Raw genomic sequence first — 22,255 nt, forward strand, 5'->3', positions numbered from 1 at the left:
GTGGAGGTCTATGCACTGTCCCACCGTGGACACTGGGCGAAGACGCTGGGGCGTTAGGACAGGGCCTGTGCCTCAGAGGTAGAATTCAATTTCCTGTTCTTTTTTACACGGTGGCAACTCCCTTCTCATTGGGGATCAGCTGTAGGAAAATTGGGGGTTTACATTCTGAGGCTGACAGGAGTTCTCAGACTTTTATCTGATCTTCACTCTTTCGGGCACCAAGTTGCTAGGACAAAGGCTAAAATATACCTGGAGGGGAAGTATACGGATGCGTCAAGGAGTCTTCAGGTAGGAAAACTAGGAAATGGCACATTTAGCCTAACTATGGATTCCATCACTAGGTTTATTTAAACCAAAATCCCACAATAAAATGATTACACTTCATCTTTTGAGGATGATTCCTCTGTGGTATGAATGAAAGCACGACATACTACACTTCCCATGTGGCATACTGTGGAGGTTTCTCTTTGATATTTAACAATGATCAATGCTTTCACATCCCCCATTAAATACAAACTTAGCTTTTTTATTTTAGATTACCTTGATGTTTTTGATCGACAAGATTACACTATCCTTAATTGCTATCCGCCATTTGATCTGTCTGTGGCTGCTGTTTCTTCTAATCTTCAAACTTACATTCCACCTCCTTGAATTTCAGCTGACCTTTTCCAACTTGTCATGGAGAAGTTGTGTAGTTATCTTGTTATTCATGCCCTGTACGCATCCAATGTGGGAGTACTGTTTTGATTTTTAAGAAACCACCTTTTTCAGAGAAGATAAATGGAGTGTTTTGATGTATTCCTTCCCTCTTTCCTTCCTTCCTATATTTATGGATCATTAGTTATGTGAGTGGTGCTGTTTCAAGGGACAAGGAATATACAAAGCAAACATAAAACATGATCTCTGCCCACAGGAGCATATAGTCTTGTTGGGAAGACAAGACGCCCTAATATAAACAGCATGACCGTACATCCCGATCTGCTCAGGAAAGTTCAAGTTTAAAGCGCCTGTTTTCCCAGTGAGATATTTAACAGCACCATACCGACTCTCAAGAGTGTCCCAGTGTGCACAGTAAATGACATGCTCATCCTCCATCGAAGTCATCAACAGCAAGGCAGAGAGTTAAGATGCCCTGCTAAGCCGTCTAAGGCAGTAAGGGCTACTGGTACTTAGAGAAAGGGGCAATCAGTACAGGTTAGGGCATCTGAAAAAGTCTCATGGTACAGGGGATGAGACTTGGGGTAAAACAGGAAGAATGAGTCAGGCTTGTCTATAAAGAGAGGGCAGAGAAGGGCACTGTGGCCCTGTGAACAGCATAACAGAGTCCACAATGAATGAGTGGTGCTTGAGGAACAGTGTTGGTGCTGGGCTGGCTCACCTGGGAGGAAGCACCGGGAAATATGTTCACAAGGAGAGAGAAATTCAAGTTACAGAGTGCTTGGAAAAGGCCAGAGTTCGGATTGAATAGGCCAAGGGGAACAAAGTAGGAAAACAACGTCCTGAGATTTGGTTTTATGGGTGTTACTAGGCTGTTAGGACACAGTAGTATGAACTGGAAGGAGAAAGGAGGGTTAGGGAGGACATTTCAAGAGTGTTTTTGCAGAATTTCAAGGACAGAGTGATGCACAGCTGGACCAGGATGCTGTCAAAGAAGCCAAAGGGCGCTGAATGAGAGAGGAGGGACAAAGGAGTTGATAGGGCCAGGTAGTTAAGCAGGGTGAGTTGCAAAGAAAAAAAGGCATTCAAGGTGTTTCTGAGTTTTCAAACTTGAAAAGTTAGTTGATGCCTCTGCTAAAAATAATGTAGTCGCAAGCGGGTATCAGTGTTAGGTGGCCCATGCCACCACCAAGGTGACTGCTGTGTGGGTAAGCAGGGCTACCGCTGACTCTTCAGAAAGAGGCCAGCACAGCCCCCATGCCCTGCAGGAAACTTGAATGTCCTATATATCTCTTGGTCTCCACTGTCCTGCCTTCATTTCTAATTGGGATTTGCCCCCAGGTAGTTGTACCTGGCTAAGTGGATTCAAAATGGTATGTGCAGTGATAAAGAGGTGTTGGGAGGAAGGTGGTTAAAATAACGAAGATTGGATTTACTCTGTGATCCAAGGGGCAGGGCTGATAGGAGGATACTAGGGTTGAGTATAAAAGGGATTCTGAGGAATACTATCAGCTGACCATGGAGAGGTGTCAAAATCTAACCAACAGTAGGATGCAAGAAACATGACTGGGAAATACAGTCCATACAGCAAAAGACTTGACTGGAGGGAGCAGTCAGAGGGAAGACCTGATTAATTCCACAAAGGAGCACCTCTCTCTCTGCTAAGCGTTTTTTACAGACAGGTATAGTCGTGCTTTGCTCTTATACAAAAATGTCTGACAGGCAGCCAAAATCGATTACAGCTTTCCGTTAATTTTAAATGAAGGTTATAGAATTATTATTATTATTTTTGAGACGGATCCTCGCTCTGTCACCAGGCTGGAGGGCAGTGGTGTGATCTTGGCTCACTGCAACCTCCACCTCCTGGCTTCAAGTGATTCTCCTGCCTCAGCCTCCCGAGCAGCTGGGACTACAGCCACGTGCCACTATGCCCAGCTAATTTTTCTATTTTTAGTAGAGACGGGGTTTCACCATGTTGGCCAGGATGGTCTCAATCTCTCGACCTCATGATCTGCCCACCTCAGCCTCCCAAAGTATTGGGATTACAGGCGTGAGCCACCGTGCCTGGCCAAAAGTTATGAATTTTTAAGGGGTTTTCTTATTGGAAGCTTGCATACACTCTTAGTTTTTTTGTGAGTATTCCATGATCATTTGCAATGCACTTTTAGGGCAGAAATACTAGCAAATACCAATTCCTGAGTCTTTCAGATTTTTGATGCACACTTTGTAGGAGATAGTCAATACTTGTCATGGAACTGAATTGAAACATTTGCTAGATTACCGGCACCAATTGTAGGTCCAGAAGAAAAGCTACCAGGAATGCGATCTGACTGATTCTGAACTTACTAAGCAATTCTGTTTCCCCACAAGAGGAGAGAAAATAGGAGGATGTGGCATTACCTTAGGATGCTGGTGAGCATCTTCGATGAGCCAAACAATTCAGGGAGTTAAATAAAGAAGAGATGGGCTACGCAGAAAACATTGCTTTCTATTTTCAGGGCCACAGCTGGCCCATACGGAGGCATTGTTCAGATTAGAAAAGTGTCTTTCCGCAAGACACTGTACTTTCAGCTGCAGGAAAACTGTCACAATAAATATACAAATTGAAAGCGTCCACAACGGCAACGGTGCCCACAATGTTGTGCAATGCACATTCTACTGCAGTGGCCCTGTTTATGCTCCAGAAACATATCTCTTTTGACAGGAGGCTGTTTTTGTCAATCCTAGTGGTGGTGGTAAAATGCAGGTTTCGTAAGAATTCAGTAACTGGGAGTTGGAGTTGAATCCTTGCAAGGGAATCCACAACTGGTTCCTGCTCATTATCTGACAGGCTGAAGAAAGATCAATAAGAGCCACACCCTTCTTAACAAGTTTCTCCACATTTCCATTTGCTCGTTATGTAGTAAACATATGAATTCACAGTTCTGAAGAGATGAGATCCCTTTTTTGAGCTTATGGAAGGCCGGTGTTGAAGCAGTGGTGAAGCATAGCCTCACTGTGGCCCCAACCGCAGGGATCTGAATTCATCAGGTCTGGGATGGGGCCGAGGTAGCTTTCAGAAGCAACTTTAAGCAGCACAGCTCTGGCTGAAAATGCTTGGAGGTAAACTATATCTGAGTCCATTTCACTGGCATTATATTCATGAAGTCAAACATATTAAGGTAAACAGGTTGCTGAGGACTTAAGATCCACCAGTGAGCATGAGCCTTAAACAGTTTTGGAGGCAAAAGGCTTTCACCCAATGTTTTATTGAATTTAAGCTTCATTAAACAAGTTCTGTAGTTAACCTTTTCCATTCTCTCTGCGTTTGATATACTTCTCTTCATTCAAGGCCTAGTTCAGACGTCATCTATTCTGTCAGGTCTTCCCCTAGTGAGATTTACATCCTCTGTGCTTCCTCCTCCCCCCATCAGGTAATAGACATTTGTCATTTATTTTATTCTGTCTTGGAGCATGGCTCTGTTAGGGGTCATCGCTGACATATCTTACTAGACTGCACATTCCTTAACATCAGGGCCATGCCTTAGTCAGTCACTGGCTTGGTACAATAAATATGTTGTTAGCAGCAATTTCACACCTGCTGATGATTTCTAGGTTTATGATATCAATGAAAATATTGCAAAGATTCTGGTGTTCTCATGACTTAATCCAGTATCTGAAAAGCAGTAAAGATCACGTCTTCTGTAACACACTGGGGAAATGTCAGCTGAACAAGTGTTTCAAATATGCAATCAAGGAGACTTTGGCCAAGAGCTTGCCAAGAAGAGATTCTCCATTTTCTTCAAGACTGTCATGACAAAGTCGTATGGAAAATCAAATGGCACTAGTTTAGTGATCCATAAGTAAGATCTATGCTGGAGTCTGGAAGTGCCTTCTTCCACCTTGGTGAAGTGGGCGGCTATTCCGTCTAGTTCTGGTGAGGCACTGTAGCCATGTCTGAAACCTGGACCCTTGTGTCACATAACACAAGGGACTCGCGGCCAATATCCATCATCACTGTTAGACTCGGGGTCGATATCCGTCATCACCGTTAGACTCGGGGTCGATACCTGTCATCGCCGTTAGACTCGGGGTCGATACCCGTCATCGCCATTAGAATCGGGGTTGATATCCGTCATCGCCGTTGGACTCGGGGTCAATACCCGTCATCGCCGTTAGACTCGGGGTCGATACCCGTCATCGCCGTTAGAATCGGGGTCGATATCCGTCATCGCCGTTGGACTCGGGGTTGATACCCGTCATCGCCGTTGGACTCGGGGTCGATACCCGTCATCGCCGTTGGACTCGGGGTCGATACCCGTCATCGCCGTTAGAATCGGGGTCGATATCCGTCATCGCCGTTGGACTCGGGGTCGATATCCGTCATCGCCGTTGGACTCGGGGTCGATATCCGTCATCGCCGTTGGACTCGGGGTTGATACCTGTCATCGCTGTTAGACTCGGGGTCGATACCTGTCATCGCTGTTAGAATCAGAGTCGATGTCATCGCTGTTAGAATCGGAGTCGATATCCGTCATCACTGTTGGACTCGGGGTCGATATCCGTCATCACTGTTGGACTCGGGGTTGATATCCATCATCACTGTTAGACTTGGGGCCAATATCTGTCATCACTGTTAAACTCGGGGTCGATACCCGTCATCACTGTTAGACTCGGAGCCGACACCCGTCATCACTGTTGGACTCAGGGCCGATACCCGTCATCACTGTTAGACTCAGGATTGACATCCATCATCACTGTCAGACTCGGGGTCGATATCCATCATCACTGTTGGACTCAGGATTGATATCCATCATCACTGTTAGACTCGGCGCCGATACCCGTCATCACTGTTGGGCTGGGGCCGATACCCGTCATCGCTGTTGGGCTGGGGCCAATACCCGTCATTGCTGTTGGGCTGGGGCCGATACCCATCATCGCTGTTGGGCTGGGGCCGATACCCGTCATCGCTGTTGGGCTGGGGCCGATACCCGTCACTGATGTTGGGCTGGGGCCGATACCCGTCATCGTTGTTGGGCTCAGGTCGATACCTGTCATCACTGTTAGACTCCGGTCGATACCTGTCATCACTGATGGACTCGGGAGCTCTGACTGTAGGGGCTGCTGCTCCCAGGGGCATCTGAAAGCAATCGGAATCCCCTGTGGCTGTGTGTTCAAAATGCAGATTTCTGGGACTACCCTAAACCTACTGAATCTATCTCTGAGCATGGGACCCAGAAGTCTGAATTTCAAACCAACACCCCGGGAAATTCTGATGCACACTAAAATATGAGAACCACCGTGGAAGAGGCTGGAAGTAGAGGGCTACACACAGAGAACAGCCAAGATTCCACATGACCTCTTTGTCACTGGGCCTTCATAAAACATGGGAAAATACAAACTACAACAACAACTAGGTGAGAGTTACAAACACAGCTGAGAGGCAAGCAATATTTCTGATGTAATTATACTGATGTTATGTATCATGTAATTATATCCTGTTTTAAGCAGATCAGATATGTGAAAATATGAACAGGTAAATTAACAGGTGATTAGTCATCTTCCCAAAGATTCTTTCAGCATTCATCACATTGGTTCTGCCAAATATTTAAACTAGAATTTGATTTACATACAACTTTGGAACACAAGCTATATCAAATGTTTATTCCCAAACTCTTTCCTTGTGGTTCTATGTACTGAAGAGTCTCAGAACTATCTCTTTCTTGACGGAAGGGATCAAACTTCTTTTTTCCTCCCAAGCACAATGGAGCTGATTCTCACTATCTTCAAGAAAAGACCTGCCCTGACACTAGTAAAAAAACTGATGTATAGCTATATTTTAAAAAGAAAATCACTTTGAATATGCTTTGCATAAACAACTGACTGGTCATCTGAAATCATTTATATGTCCTAGTGGAATTTATAAAGAATCCAAAATGCTAGAGTTTAAGATAGAAATTAAAAACTGAGAAATCTTTCTTTCCTTTCATATACTCCTTTTAGAAAGACTAAAGTGTTTAGCGTGCTGCAAAATGGCATGGGAGTCAGACAGACCTCGGGTGAAGTCCTGATTCCACTGCTTACTAGCTGTTTAAATTAAATGGGGTTACTTAATTTCCCATGGCCTCAGTGTCCTCTCCTATAAATGGAAATAAAATAATCAACATTGGAGGGGTACTCAAATCCAAGCTAATGTTTTAACCTTGTTCTTATAAGGAGTTCTGAGAACATAGATAAGTTACTATCAAGAACTAAATAAATCGGATGCAAATTCCACCCCAACCATATTAATTTAAATCTACGTGAGATCAAATAGAAAACAGCCATTCACTTTTTTTGATTAAATCCTAATGGAAACAGAGATACTATAAAATGACAAATATGGATCCTACAGGTATCTAGAGTCACAAGAATAAAACAAGAGGTTTTGGTGGTCATTTCTGCAGAGGCTGTGAAAGTGTGACAGCAAAAGTGGCCAGGCACCCATTCTAATCTTGTAAGAAGCACAGTTATTTTTTTGGAGGGCTACCAAGGAGTGCTCCCTCCCAGAGAAGTTCTGATACCTGTGGCTGTCCAGACAGACAATCAAGGCTGGCCTCTCAGGAGAGCGGCAGTTTGTGCTGCATGGAGTGAACTAAGAACCCCTGACAAGGTCTTCACTTGACATGCATATGTAATTTCCACTGAATGCAAGAAGATTCAAGATTCCAGGACAGTTTAATAGTAATAAAACTTTCTCAACTCATCACTATGAAGTTGAATTAAAAATCCTACAATGGGGGCTCTGAAAATTGCTTCATTGCAACTGTATTTTCTGAAGAGCATTCAGGGATTCAAAGATTCTATCATATTTAGACAACTCTAACCACGTTAATCTGCATGGTCTACTGAGTATATCACAGCAAGAACTAGATGTGGACCAATTCTAGCCTCAGCAGGTAAAGAAAACATACCTGGGTACTAACCTCCACTCTGGCTATAAAATCAATTCTGAATCAAATTCAAGATACTAAGCTTTATCCCCAGCACTAAAACCTAAGACTCTACTTAGTAGGATCATAAGTTGTTTCTTCTTAGTTAAATTCAAAATGCTCAGGTGAATGTTTCTAATTAAAAAGTCTTTCATCAGCAATACCTTGAGTCATACTTATCAATACATTTTAAATAAATTATCATTAAGTGTTAGTCACCATAATACAGATGAGAGAGATTATGTAAAAACTATGATCTCTACAAAAGAGGCTTATATTTTATTTTTAAGATACTGTCATGTGGACTATTAATTACCGGTACAAAAAGCTTTGTTAATAATCCCCAAAACAAACTTTTTTTCAGTCCATTTCTGTTCCTACTTATAAGCATTTTATAGATTTTCATTCATCCTTTTTCCCATTGTTGTTTTAACCAATCTAATAATCACTTTTGTTTGAAACAAAATTGAACTCCTACTGTTATTTTCATTTCTGAGATTTTGTAAAATTAACCAGTCTTCATATGTTCCTAGAAAATAGGACTTTTCAAATTAATACACTACTGGGACATTATCCCACAAGAGATCGAGTAAGAAAGACTGTATATTTAATATTTACAAAATTGTTTCCAAGGGGTGGTAGACAGTAATAATAGCAAAGATAGCCTTGGCACTACTATGCCTAAAGCAACCATTTTATCACTTCCTCATAGTACTCAGATTCAAAAGACTCAGGTTAGGGAATTTTTTTTTTGCTATTGGTAGAAATTTTTTTAAAAAAGAAAAGACCGTCAATTAATAGCTACTTCTGAAAATCACTTTGTATTGTAATATGTGGGTTAACCCACTTTTAACTAAGGAAAATATAGTAAGGAAAAAATGTATTAGGAAGTTAAGAGAGATGTATTCAAATTTATATTCAATTTTGGTTTCTATGTTTTAGCTTTCATTGGCATTTTATTAACTGGTAGAAATTTACAACGTTTTAATGTCAGTCATTCCAGATTAGTTATTCAAGAAGATGTGAGGATGGATGTTTAGTACTAGACCCATTATGTCAATAAATTAACGTCAAAGTCAAGATGAAAAATAAAAACCTATGCCTCTTCACTCATCCCACGTGCATTTATGGAAATCCTGGTCTGTGTGAAGCTCTCAACAATGTGTGCAGGGTAGGGAAGACTTTCCTTCTACCTTCTAAGGGTTCAGTCAAGTCTATGAAATAAACCAATAGCAGGTAAGTTAACAGGAGAAAAGTACACAGGAGCACCACAGGAAAGAAAGTGAGATCTAGAAGCATACATACCCTCTTTATAGGGAGAGGGGAGGGAGGATGGAACAGACAAATTAGGGGAGAGTAAATGGTTTTGGGGAATGATGAATGGGCCCTCAGAAGAACAGGTGAGAGCCCGTGACAAAGTCTCTCTGGGTGTGGTGTCACCTCCAGTGTCCTCTCCTGTGATGGGCAGTTAATTCTCCCTGGTTCATGACACTTCCAGGGAGGGAGTTCACAACTGAGTTCCCTTTGGGGGATCAGTCTTTGGGCAGATAAGGGAGTTCAGAGAGAGCCCCTCCCTGCATCTGCTGTTCCCCAGGTGCCTACAATTTGAAATAATCTGCGTACCAAAGCAGCATTTCTTAAGGTAGCATCTCCTGAGCTCTTTCAAGAGCAACAGGTAATATAAACATATTTGAGACAAAGCGTGTCCTTAAGAGACTTACAAGAAATTATCAGACTAAGTCAGGTAGAAATGTTGACTAGCCAGAATGAATGGAATGTTTTTATAAAAGAGTCCAATCTGATACCACATTCACATTTGAATAAAAATGGTAAGAATGTATGCCATAATCTTGGAGGAGTGAGATTAGGGTGGCCTTTTTGTTTTCTATACATTTTAAATCATTTGTATTTTAAAATACATATTATTTTTGTAATCAGGAAAAAAATCAAAATCAAAATATATGTCCATGAATAAACACTGCAAATAAATAAATATAAACTATTTGTTGATTTAGGTTGTTGGTGGCTTATGGGATTTCCATCTGTTTTAAAGTTACTGGGTTGTTATTACAGAATTTTAATAGATTTAATTCAGTAACAAAAGTGTATGGAAATTTTAAGTTCTTCAACTGGAATAATCTACTTTATTATATATTGGGAGCAAAGACCTCATTGCCATTTTTATAGAGTAGAGCAGTGAAGGAAATGAAGGTGTGTCCTCTATTTGTAATATACTTTTTCTTTTTTTTTGAGACCAAGTCTGGCTCTGTTACCCAGGCTGGAGTGCATTGGTGCGATCTTGGCTTACTGCAACCTCCGCCTTCCAGGTTCAAGTGATTCTCCTGCCTCAGCTTCCCAAGTAGCTGGGACTAGAGGTGTGCACCACCACGCCTGGCTAATTTTTTTGTATTCTTAGTAGAGACAGGGTTTCACCATGTTGGCCAGGCTAGTCTTGAGCTCCTGACCTGCAGTGATCCACCCGCCTTGGCCTCCCAAAATGCAGGGATTACAGGTGTGAGCCACCACGTCCGGCCTGTTTTTTCAAACTCTTGCATGATGTCCAGTCTAGATGGAAAATGGCAGAAGAAACCCACATCGATCCACTTGTCACGATCTACTTCGTTACCATCTATTATTAGGATAACTCTTCTACTGTCATTAAAATGGACTATGGTCATTTATGGTTCCCTAATTTCCAAATGCTTTCATAATATTAATATGCTGCCCTGGGGAAAAGAAAGAAAATTAAAACAATTCCTGGCTGTATTTCAGAAAAGCATCAGTAGCCTCGACCTTCCTGTTTTGAGAAAGGTCCCTTCTTCACTTCAGGAAGTCCTACTTACATCACTGACCATTTTTCAAATTTTGTCGTGTTGTTTGTAGTGTCACTTCAGGCTGAATCATTCTTTTTCAGAAATGGCACAGTCTGTGGTATCTCTGTAGCTTTTCGTATTTAATACAACTCAACTGTCACTTTAAGTGAAAAAATTCTGATGGAACATGAGAAATTCTCTGTTAATGAAGGCTTATGTCCTTCTGGCCACGAACCAAGGGTGCCTGGTACTTGCTAGTTCCATTTAAATACCGTATTATTTTATAAAGTTAATTGTGGATTTTCAAGCATCCTTCAAACACTATTGAATTCATTTACTCATTTTGCCAGATAATGGGGAACAAAAGGGGGCAGAGAAGGCCCCTCTGAGTCAGTCCCACTTCACAACTGAACAATGCAGGAACTGAGCTATGAAGCCCAGCACCCCTATCGTTATTCCAGTTTTAAGCAAGGCCTGATTCAGAGTTTCATTTTCATGGAGTTGTGTTTAGATTTGAGACTTGGTTTATGTTCTTTTTGGTAAGAACTAAGTACTTCCATTTCCTAAAGTTACATTCATCCGATTGCTGAATATGGACATTTTAAAGTTAAGAGAAGTAGGTTTAGGATGTGGCACTGCATATAAATGCAGAGGCGCTCCCACGTGCCCCTGCGTGGTCACCATAGTGCAGTGGAATACAGACGCATGCTCAAAGAAGGTAAGGGGGAGAGACCCACGGTGGTCTCTGCATGGAGCTGGCATGACTCCATGGCACAAAACAAGAGGGAGAAGAGCGGGTCAAGCACATGTGGGGAAGCACAGGGTCCGATGTCACAGTAAGGTCACTTAGATTTAAAATGTCTTTAAAAGCAACAACCTGGTAAACAACTCTAAACTTTGGAGAGAACCATCTTACTTTATTTATTTATTTATTTTTAAAGCATCATAGCTTTATTCTCATAACTAAAAATTTAAGTTGAAGTCATATTTTGAGGAAGCTCTTAGTTAGAAATTACAAATTACCTGCATTTTAAAAGTCAAGAAAAAACTTCTTTTTGGTTCTGCAGCAGATCAAACTGGCTCTTAATTATTTTAACAAATTAACATTACCTTGAATAATGAATTCTAGTGGTATTTGGGGTGGTGAATTACAGAGCTCAACCCTGAAAGCCATGTGAATGCCTAAATTGCCAATGGCAAATGAAATTGGCCACTAGTAAGTTTACTACAATTTCAGCTGCATCGTTATGGAATGAAGGCAAAGCTCAACAAAGAACCCACAAAATGAAATGATGCAGACCAACCTTTTATTGCACCCACAATATTTTGGTCTAGTCCTTTCCGGTTGTCATTGAGTCCTCTTTTCCTCTTCCCATTGGGTAAGGAGTTAGCCAAAGTCTTGTCATCAAAAAACGCACACACCAGTTTTCTAAACAGAAGGCTTCCTGAGCGAGTGTAGTTTGACAATATAGAGTCCAGCTGAGATTTAGGCATAAACACATCAAAGCCTTCAGCAAGTTGTACTTCTGGCTACCAAAAGAACATAAATATTTCATTAAAAGCAAGATTTGAAGCATTTGACTTTGGGTACATGAGCAACAAAAAAACATCACTAGCTACTGAAATGTACATCTCCTACAAATGAAAACACTCTTGGCTTTCTTTGTGTGCCAGTATCTGCTATTTATAAAACCAAGGACTAGTTATAACTTACAAAACAAGATGCTCTAATTGCAATATTGAGCCTTGTCAAAAGCAATGGAAAGAAAATAGCCAAGAGAAGGCTGGATAACCACAAAATCCTATCATTCTAGAGCTAACAGGGAGTTGAGACTTCTGGATGAAATATCCTCATTTTATAAACAAAGGAACTAAAGCCCAACGAGATCATAAAAAAAATGATTGAGAAATAATTCAAATGCGCTCAGTGCAGTACGGTTATAGATCACTTTCTCATACACTAAATAACTTAATTTCTTTCACCTAAAGACACAAATACGAGGATACCCCAGAAGGCCCCTGGTTCCTTCTACTATGCCAGTGGCTTTTAGCTGCGGAGCTATTTTTTTCCCCCAGTGAAAACGTTTGTAAACTAACACATAAAATAAGTAAAAATGATGAGCAGGTTTCCCAGGCCATTTAAATCCACTCCCCATCCCTAATTTTGGGAGGAAAATGTGAAACTATATCCCCGACCACCCTTGGAAAACCAAGGTGCTAGCACACTGCTGCCCTGGCAGGGACTTCCTGACTGGGATAAGGAATCAGAAGACATCCAAGGCGCCTTTCAACTTGGACGCTACTGCACACGCTTGGCGCTCAGAACGCCTTCTCCAACAGCATGCCATGAGGTTTACAACTCGCCTTTGAATCGTTCAACCCCGTTCATACCTTTTCTTTTACAAAGCCTTCCAAATGAACTGATCTCCTAACTCCTTGCTGCCCATGGAGGTGGCTACAACTCTCTGTTCCTGCTGTTCATTTAGCAGACGTATGATTCTATTTCTTACACTGTAGTAGAATTATTTATTAGTTTGCAGCCCTTCCTGATCCTGAAGCTCAGACTTTATATCTCTAGGATCTGGCATACAGCAGGCACTCAATAACTTCTTGTGGAATAGACGAAAGTTCATTAGTCATAACCTGCACTACTAAGTCATTTAGTTTATGGTTGGTTATGACATGGTAGCTGTAAAATAATAACTTTAATATGAAGAAATGCAACTGGTAAACTGTTACTAGGAAAAAAGTCTGAGGAAAACCTCACTGAATTAAGATGCTATCGAAGCTGATTCTTAGATCTTCTATTCATCACTTTGCAAAACTGGCCCTGCTTTACAGTTTCTAAATCACATCAGAAGCGTGAGGATCCAGGATGGATTTCTCTACTGGAGAGTAAGAATGGTTATTTTTGGTTTGTCCTATCGCTTTTCAACATGCCACCCCACCTATGGTTAAAGTAAACAGGGCTCAGAGCATGGCTTAAATTCTTTGGATGACACAGGAAGGAGTTTGGGCCTGGTCCCTCCAAAAGAGAACTCTTAACTGGAATATCCAGAAAGTCATCTCACGGCTCTGCTTCACTTTGCCTTTCCATGTTTGGTCTCTGAATGTGTGGTGAATATCACTATAAGAGCTATGCTGTCAGGCTTTCCCCCGACTTCTGCATTTTGCTGCTTGCTTGTTCCAGGTCTCCAGAGGAGGTGGTCTGAGCTGGAGGCTACATCCCTAGTTTCCAGAACAGAGGTGGTACATAACAGGCACTCAATAAGTCTTTGTTGAATGATTCAATGTAGACAATATTAGGATTGAGAGAATTTTACCATCATAATCTAAGATGAAGTTTTATTCATAACCAGAGTTTTATTTTGCATATCCTATGCTGCATTTAGAATTTTTGTTCTAAATGAACTGATCTTGGATTTTTGCTAAGTGCTCCTGTATCATTTGAAAGCCATTAAAAAAAAAATCCAAGTTTATCTTACAGAAGTGGCTACTCACAGCTATTTGAGGGTCTAGGGTGGTCCAGATGCTCTTAATGGCAAGACAGGAAGGGGAAGGACAGTAGTTACTCATATAATCTCAGTTTGATTCTGATACCATTAAACAGGTACTTAAAACGCTGACCTCTGAGACATTCCCTTTGATTCATCCTGTGAATGTGGACCCCAGTTTGAGAAACAGTGACCTGAATGAGCTACCAGGCGGAACTGGCCACTCCCTTCTTCACGCACTCATACTATTTTCTAAGAACTCTGTTTACAGCACTTTTCATGCAGCATTTGCTTAGCTGGGAGTTGGCATTTTTCATTGGGATGAGGACTCTTGTATCTGGAGTGTCAAGCACCCAAGAGTGTCCAATAGATATTTGTCAGAATAAACAAAACAGTATGTAAGAATTCATTTAAAATGACTGGTGTTGATTCAGATATCTTTAATCCCTGTATGAAGAAAGGGGGTTTGAAACTTCGCCACAATGTGCTCAGCACACCTGTGTCTTCTAATCGTTCATGTGGTACCTTCAGGAGTTGGGTGACCTGGATAACACTGACCCAGCTGTTTCAATACCTACTCACTGAGCCCCCTCCATGTGTAGGAATCTGAAGGCTCGCTCTGCAGGCGAGACATATGCACAAATACCTATCCTATAAAGTCGAACGTGGTAAAACATGAGAGAGAACAGAGCAAGCGCTGTCTGAGACAGCATCAGGCAGGACTTGGCTGCTGGGGGTGCGGAAGGAAGGGGGCTCTTGGGGCTCAGGAGGGTATAGGACAGTGTTTTAAAAGGACCCTGAAGGTAGGATTCAGGAGACAGGTACAGTCGCTGTTTCTGGTACCTGCCACAACTCCTAACAACTAAGCATCTGGGGGTTTCTGCAGAGCTAAGAGACTTCCAATGCAGACGCTGTCACTGCTTCCCATTCCACTTTCTACTGCCAAATACTGTTATTTTGAACTGTTCTTTCCAGATCAAGGAACATGAACTCACCCCCTCGCAAGCACGTTACAAAGGAGGAAGTAGTCTGACTAGTGGAGGTGGTGGCGGCAGCGGCAGCCGGGGCACAGGTGACTGGGCTCTGTCCTTCCTGTTCTTCTTGGCCTGTCTCCTATTCAGATTTCTGAGCCAGGAGTGAACGAGCACCAATGCTATCTACGTGTGCCAGGTGCCGCAACGCAACAACGCCTTAAAAGAACAAAAGAGGGCAGCTTTGTTTTCTGAAACACGAAGAAAAGATGACGTTCACTAATCTCACATTTTCACTATGAAATCTTTTTATTTCCTCCATTTGATAAGTATAACCACAGTGGATTACTATCATATAATGATCCACATCTTTGTACATATATTTAAAAACAAGATAAAGCTCTTTCTTTAATTGTATCATTGAATCTCTTAGTTTACTGGCTCTGGTTAAATGAGATCTCTCTGCTCACTGATAGCTATGACAGAAACCAACACTCTTCCAAATGAATATCGTTTTGAAAACTAGACTTCTCTTGACAGAGTCACAATTTGATACTCAAGCCAAAAAAGAAAGTGAATATGTTAATTTACAGATTTTAGCGATTACTGAAGTAATACGATTTTTAAATGATGACGTCTAAACGAACAGTTCAAAATAACAATCTGAAGTTGGGGTAGGATTTATGACACTTAAAGAGTCATCATTTTAGGTGCTGGGAGTCTGAATTCCCACTATAAATGTGGATTTTCATCCATGTCCTGCCTATTTTAGGTACCTTGGCCACTTAGTACAACAACGTATCAAATGCTGACTTTTCCTTCTTCTTCATCTCACACTGGGTGAAGTTCTGGAGGCAAACACTGCATACACAGTCATCACCACTCTTGAAAATGTCCCAGAGCCAGGCCTGCGGACTTGCACGAATTTGTTTCTTTGCATTTCAGCTGTGGTCTCCCTTTGCTTAGACGTAGCTGGGGTTGAGATCTAGTTTGGCTGGATCTCCTAACTAGGTAAATGAAGATGCTCCTTCCCCACCCCTCTGCCCCGTTACACTCCCAAGTCCCCATGAGCACATCGTGGGACTCCCCTGTATAATCGAAAGAAGACAAAGTAAGACAGTTTTTAGGAGATCATGCTAGTTAACCACCCAGGGAATATTTCTAACATAGGCTACTTTATCTAAGGTATTAGTAAGGTATTAGTAAGTAAATTACAGTAAGACACATAAAAAGCTCCATGTGGTCACTGATTAAAAGAAACGCACAAATCATCATACTGGGCATTAACCCCAGATGTTCAGTGGCAGATTAATAGGGTGCAGATTCTGTGTATTACATAGGGTCACCTTTGCAGGCACGTGCACAGGGCCGTTTGGACGAGGTCATACGCTGGTGGGGATTTGGGGGGCTGGGCTGGCTGGTCAGTCTCAGGCTGACTCAGGACCAAAAGGTGAAAGAAAACTGTAGACGAAGAGGCAGGATCCTGCTGAACAAGACTAACTGATTTGGGACTGAAAGGCTTGTAACAGGATTCATAAGAGTGCTTAAAGGATGTGAATTTAGTCTATGTCCACACTACCGTATACAATGATCTTTTGTTCTTGTGTTTATTTTGTAGTATATTAGATGTATTTTGAGGAAAATGTGCTTCAGTTTAAGAAAAGAAATTTCACAACACAAACCTCCCCCATAATTGATTCAATTTTGCTCATAAATGTGATATGCTTCTGTCTGATAAAAACTACATGTTCCTGTAACTCAGGTCTGCCCCAGGTGGACATAGCAAGAATCACTGTTACCATTTATTTTCTATTTTTAAATTTTATTTTTATTTTTTAGAGACAGGATCTCAACCTGGTGCCCAAGGTGGGGTACAGTGGGGGGATCACAGCTCACTGCAGCCTCCAACTCCTGGGTTCAAATGATCCTCTCACCTCAACCTCCTGAGTAGCTTGGGCTACAAGTGTGTGGCCAGTTAATTTAAATAAATTTTTTTTTTGTAGAGACAGAGTCTCACTATGTTGCCCAGGCTGGTCTTCAATTCCTGGTCTCCAGTGATCCTCCCTCCTCAGTCTCCTAAAGTGTTGAGATTACAGGCATGTGCTACCATGCCCAGCAAATTTTTAAAATGTATGTATTTATATATTTTGTAGCGAGGGGGGTCTCGCTTTGCTGCTCAGGCTGGTCGCAAACTCTTGGCCTCAAGCAATCCTCCTGCCTTGGCCTCCCAAAGGGATTACAGGCAGGAGCCAACATGCGCAGCCTGTCATTTATTAAATGCTATGCTAAGAACATAGCCCATGAAGAGGGTAGCCACAAGAGCGTGTGGGACTGGTCGCTCACCAGCATGGCTGTTCCTGTTGAGCAGCTCAGAACAGAGGTGGCCTGGGGACATAGCAGGCCTGAGCCGCAGTGTGAATGGGGCGGGAGCACGCGCATGTCCTGCGTCAAGGCTCATAGTGGAAGGTGGCTGCCCTCTTTCCATTAAGCAAAAAATGCTCAGCCAAAAGTCCTATCCAAAAGTAGGTATAATTTACACGATAGCCTATAGTGAATGTTGAATAGGATAAAAATGACAAGAAGTCATCCAACAGCCAATTCTTTATAGACATTTTTAGTTGACAATATTTTGGTAGAACTAAGCATTTAATTTTAGAAGAGAATACAATTTGGCCCCTTGAAATTTTCTCCATGTACTTGCATAATGAGACATTCCGGTCTTTTACAGATGCTTTTAGCTTTTTCCTTCTTCAGGTAATAAATTAATGACTCTGAAGACTAGGGCTTGATTTATGCTAAAGATATTTGAGCCAAAATGTACAATATGTAAGAGTCTAACCACTGCAATTTAGCTTCTTCTCGCCTAAGGCCCTGAAATGGCTCCTCCAACATATCCACTCTGAGAGACTATCCAGGTTCCCAGGTGACCTGACTGCCTGCGCCACAGCTGACGTCCTACGCTATTATAATTACTGTTTGTGAATTTTTCTTCATGTGTTCCTTCAAGGGCAGGGACTGTTTCACATACTTCAGTATTGCCTGGAAAACAGCGATATAATTAACATTTATTTGGTACTTACTATATTCCAGGCCCTAGGCTAACACATATCACACAGATTTTTTCGAATTTGATTTTCACCCTATGAAATGGCTACAATATCCCCAATTTGCAGATGCAAAAACTACGGCTCAGAGAATTAAAGTAACTTGTTTAAGATTATCCAGCTAATACATGGTGAAGTGAAGATCTGAACTCCTGCAGCCTGCACTGGAACTTACACTCTCAGGCATACACGGCCTCAATTTCAATGTGTCAATGAGTAAATTTAAAAAATCACTTGCTTGGTTTTACTTTACTTGAGCCCAGTGGATCACTTTATCTACTGGGCCAAGAAGGTATTAAGAAAACAGATTTCAAGGCCAGGCATGGGGGCTTACGCCTGTAATCCTAGCACTTTGGGAGGATGAGGCGGATGGATCACTTGAGACCAGGAGTTCGAGACCAGCCTGGCCAACCTGGCGAAACCCTGTCTCTACTTAAAACACAAAATCAGCTGGGCATGGTGGCATGCACCCGTAGTCCCAGCTACTCGGGAGGCTGAGGCAGGAGAATTGCCTGAACCCAGGAGGTGGAAGTTGCAGTGAGCCAAGATCACGCCACTGCACTCCAGCCTGGATGACAGAGCAAGACTCCGTCTCCATAAAAAAAAGAAAGAAAGCAGATTTCCAAAACAGATATTCTGACGAATATCCACAATTTATCTTCTGAAAACTTTTAAACTGGCACAATCTGGGATTACTGGAGACTATTTATTTATAGTAACTACAACAAATAGAAAACATTTCCTATTATTACAAATTATTTTAAAATATTGTTAAAAACTAGTCTGATTGTTTCACCAAAGCTGAAAAACAAGAAACGAAAAGCAACAACAACAAAACAACGTAGGCCACGTATATCTGCTCTGAACAACACAAATCAATATATGCAATCTTGAAAAACAGTGACCATAAGAAATTAACAACTGTCTTCTTTCAATATTGGTAGAGTATTGGGTTGTGAACTCATGAAGAAAGAATTAAATACTGTATTTGCTTTCTTTTTTTTTTTGAGATGGAGTCTCGCTCTGTTGCCAGGCTGGAGTGCAGTGGCGTGATCTCGGCTCATGGTAATCTTCAACTCCTGGGTTCATGCGATTCTCCTGCCTTAGCCTCTCCAGTAGCTGGGATTATAGGCACGCACCACTGTGCCCAACTAATTTTTAAATTTTTAGTAGAGACAGGGTTTCACCGTGTTGGCCAGCATGGTCTCAATCTCCTGACCTCCTGATCCGCCCGCCTTGGCCTCCCAAAGTGCTGGGATTATAGGCATGAGCCACCAAGCCTGGCCTAAATACTGTATTTAAATCTGAAATTTAGTTTTGGGTTTCTGCTTCTGCTTCTGTGTAATTGAGATTCGAATTTTATTTAATGTGCTGCTTTTAAAAGGGTCAAATAATCCTGCCCAAAAGAGAAGTATTTCAGGCTATTTCCTTTCTAAGAACACTATTTGTTCACATGTATTTGTTCACTGATAGACGAAGTTTTATTTTAAAATATTCATTTCCATAAAGATACTGACGTAAGAATGCTAAGGTTAAAAAAAGAACTAATATTTATTGAGTGCTTAAAACGAGCCAGGCCTTGTTCTAAGTGCTCCACAGGGATGGCTTCATCTAATTCCTCCAATGGGCCAATTCCAGGAGGGAAGCACTTGCTATCCCCATTCTACAGAGAGAAATGGAGTGGGGAGGGGTCAGGTTTGCTTGCTCAGGGTCACACAGCTGAGAGTCTAACCCAGGCAGTCTGACCTCAGAGCCTGCTCCCTGACCCATGAAGTTCTCCCCAAGAAACTTCCAAGTAAACAGAATCAACAGCCACAGCTGAAACTTGCAGTTCTTTCATATGATAATCATCCCCTCAACGGTGACTCAGTGTTCCTCACGCACAGGCACTGGGCTAGAATGGGCACCCACAAGTCCTTTGCACAGTGGACAAGGGCAGGTGACAGACCTGGGTTGGGGGACACAGTCCACTTTTCTTGGCTGTGTGAACTTTTGCAAGCTGCCCATAGAAAGCGGATAAGAAGAATACCTCAAAGATGGCGCATGATGAATACTATTATTATTATTATTATTATTAATCATAGTTTCTGCTCTTGAGAGGCTGGGGTGGAAGGATGCATTGACATGTCAATAATTACCAAACAATATAGGAAGTTCTATCCAGGAGGATCGTTCAGATCACAGCAGAGCCCTGAAGGGGAGTGGGTGGGTACAGAGAGGAGGAACAGGAAAAAACAAGTAAACTGCAGTGAAATTGAGGAGGGGGCTCTCCTTAAAGCTAAGTCCTAGACATAATGTTTCCTAAGTTTATTTTGTATATTGTGCTTAACGCAAATGCAGATGCTTCCTCCTTCGCAGATTAAACAAATAACATTTATTGAGTACCTTTTATGTGCCAGGCACTGCTACAGGATTTTCCCATATACTGTATCTCATTTGATGCTCACAACACTCTGCCGTTTTGACATTTCGGTTGGTTCTGATTAGAACTTAGTGTTTTTCTGCATCTGAGTAAGGACTATTGTTACCAGTTTGAAGACAGTGGCGGACCTGCCATGATTGACAGCCCCTTGTGGGCCCTTATATTTGTGTTTGTGCCATGGGTATACACACTGGCATTTGGGTGACACTACGAGTCACAATGCAAAAAGGGAACTGCATACACGGCACGTTCTTTATCTTTACAAAAGCGATAAAGCATGGGTTTCCAGTGTCACTTTTCAGCGTTTCAAGTGCTAATCTTTCTCCTGTGCTCGAGGTGTCTAGTGAACGTGTTGAGGATATGAAATTCACTTTTCCTTCCCATCCAGAGCTGAAAGCCTGCACTGCTCTCACTCTCCGTGTCTCAGTTGAAGTCCCAGCTGCAGCTGTAACTCAGCAAGTTTCCCAGATGGGAATCCAGGGCTCACTTCCTACTCAGTCCCCGTGTCCCTCCTGAACTGCTCTCCCTGTTCCTCCTCTCCAGGCTCACTGTTCCTGTCCAGCCCTCCTGATCTCCTGCCTGGTGGGCTGCATGCATCTTCCTCCCGCTCTCTCTATCTCTCTGTCAACCACATGCTGTTGTAGCTACAGTTCTAAGATACAGGCACAATTCTTCCTTTACTGGAAACTTGCAATGGCTCCCTCCTGCCCACAGATATAGGCTGAAGGCCTCACCTGGACTTTTACTCTCTCACCCCACCCTACTTTTACCAATGCCAGCCAGACAGCTGCTCTAGCAACACTGGGCCACTTGCCCAACCTTATGATTTTGTTTTTTTGTTTTTGTTTTTTTTGAGACAGAATCTCCCTATGTCACCTAGGCTGGAGTGCAGTGGTGTAATCTTGGTTCACTGCAACCTCTGCCTCCTGGGTTCAAGCGATTCTCGTGCCTCACCTTCCTGAGTAGCTGGGACTACAGGCATGTGCCACCACGTCTGGCTAATTTTTGTATTTGTAGTAGAGACAGGTTTCGCCATGTTGGCCAGGCTGGTCTCAAGCTCTTGACCTCAGGTGATCTGCCCATCTTGGCCTCTCAAAGTGCTGGGATTACAGGCGTAAGCCATAGTGCCTGGCCTCACTTTTCTTTCACTTTTTTTTTTTTTTTGAGACAGAGTCTCTCTGTCACCCAGGCTGGAGTGCAGTGGCACGATCTCAGCTCACTGCAAGCTCTGCCTCCTGGGTTCAAGCCATTCTCCTGCCTCAGCCTCCCCAGCAGCTGGGACTACAGGCGCACGTTGCCACGTCCGGCTAATTTTTGTATTTTTAGTAGAGACGGGGTTTCACCATGTTAGCCAGGATGGTCTTGATCTCCTGACCTTGGGATCCACCTGCCTCGGCCTCCCAAAGTGCTGGGATTACAGGCGTGAGCCACCGCGCCCGGCCCTCACTTTTCTTTAGAAGCACGTTACTCTTCCAAGACAATCAACAGCTAACTGAGTTTTCATTAGCTGGGCGTGATGGCAAGTGCCTGCAGTCCCAACTACTCAGGAGCCTGAGGTACGAGAATTGCTTGAACCCGAGAGGCAGAGGTTGAAGTGAGCGGAGATCATGCCACTACACTCCAGCCTGGGCGACAGAGCGAGACTCTATCTCAAAAAATAGCTTAGAAAATTTAAGGACTGAACATACTTTGTGTTGAGGAATAATTTACCTCTGTTTCTGAATATGTGATCTACATGGGGTTTGACTCAGGGCCCTAGTTGCAATAGCAATATGATATCATTGCATGAGCTGACTGGTCCAGAATAGAACGTCATCATCATAAATTATGTTTTAAAATTAAAT

The 22,255-nt window shown here is 42.4% G+C and overlaps 1 protein-coding gene across 18 annotated transcripts in view; it reads right to left on the reverse strand.

The window, feature by feature from the left end:
- The window catches only part of BEND7 (BEN domain containing 7), an 83,445-nt gene that overhangs the window by 23,816 nt on the left and 37,374 nt on the right, over positions 1–22,255 (reverse strand). For 15 of the 18 annotated variants that reach the window (XM_030941246.1, XM_030941244.1, XM_030941255.1 and 12 more), the window contains one exon: positions 11,725–11,950. In XM_030941246.1, the coding sequence (XP_030797106.1) occupies positions 11,725–11,950 (226 nt within the window). Of the gene's footprint in view, positions 1–11,711; positions 11,951–22,255 lie in introns of those variants that run through there. The other 3 variants (XR_004060125.1, XR_004060126.1, XM_030941258.1) reach the window with 2 other exon arrangements.

The sequence above is a fragment of the Rhinopithecus roxellana genome, chromosome 11 (assembly GCF_007565055.1).
Source record: "Rhinopithecus roxellana isolate Shanxi Qingling chromosome 11, ASM756505v1, whole genome shotgun sequence".
Classification (NCBI taxonomy): Eukaryota; Metazoa; Chordata; class Mammalia; order Primates; family Cercopithecidae; genus Rhinopithecus; species Rhinopithecus roxellana.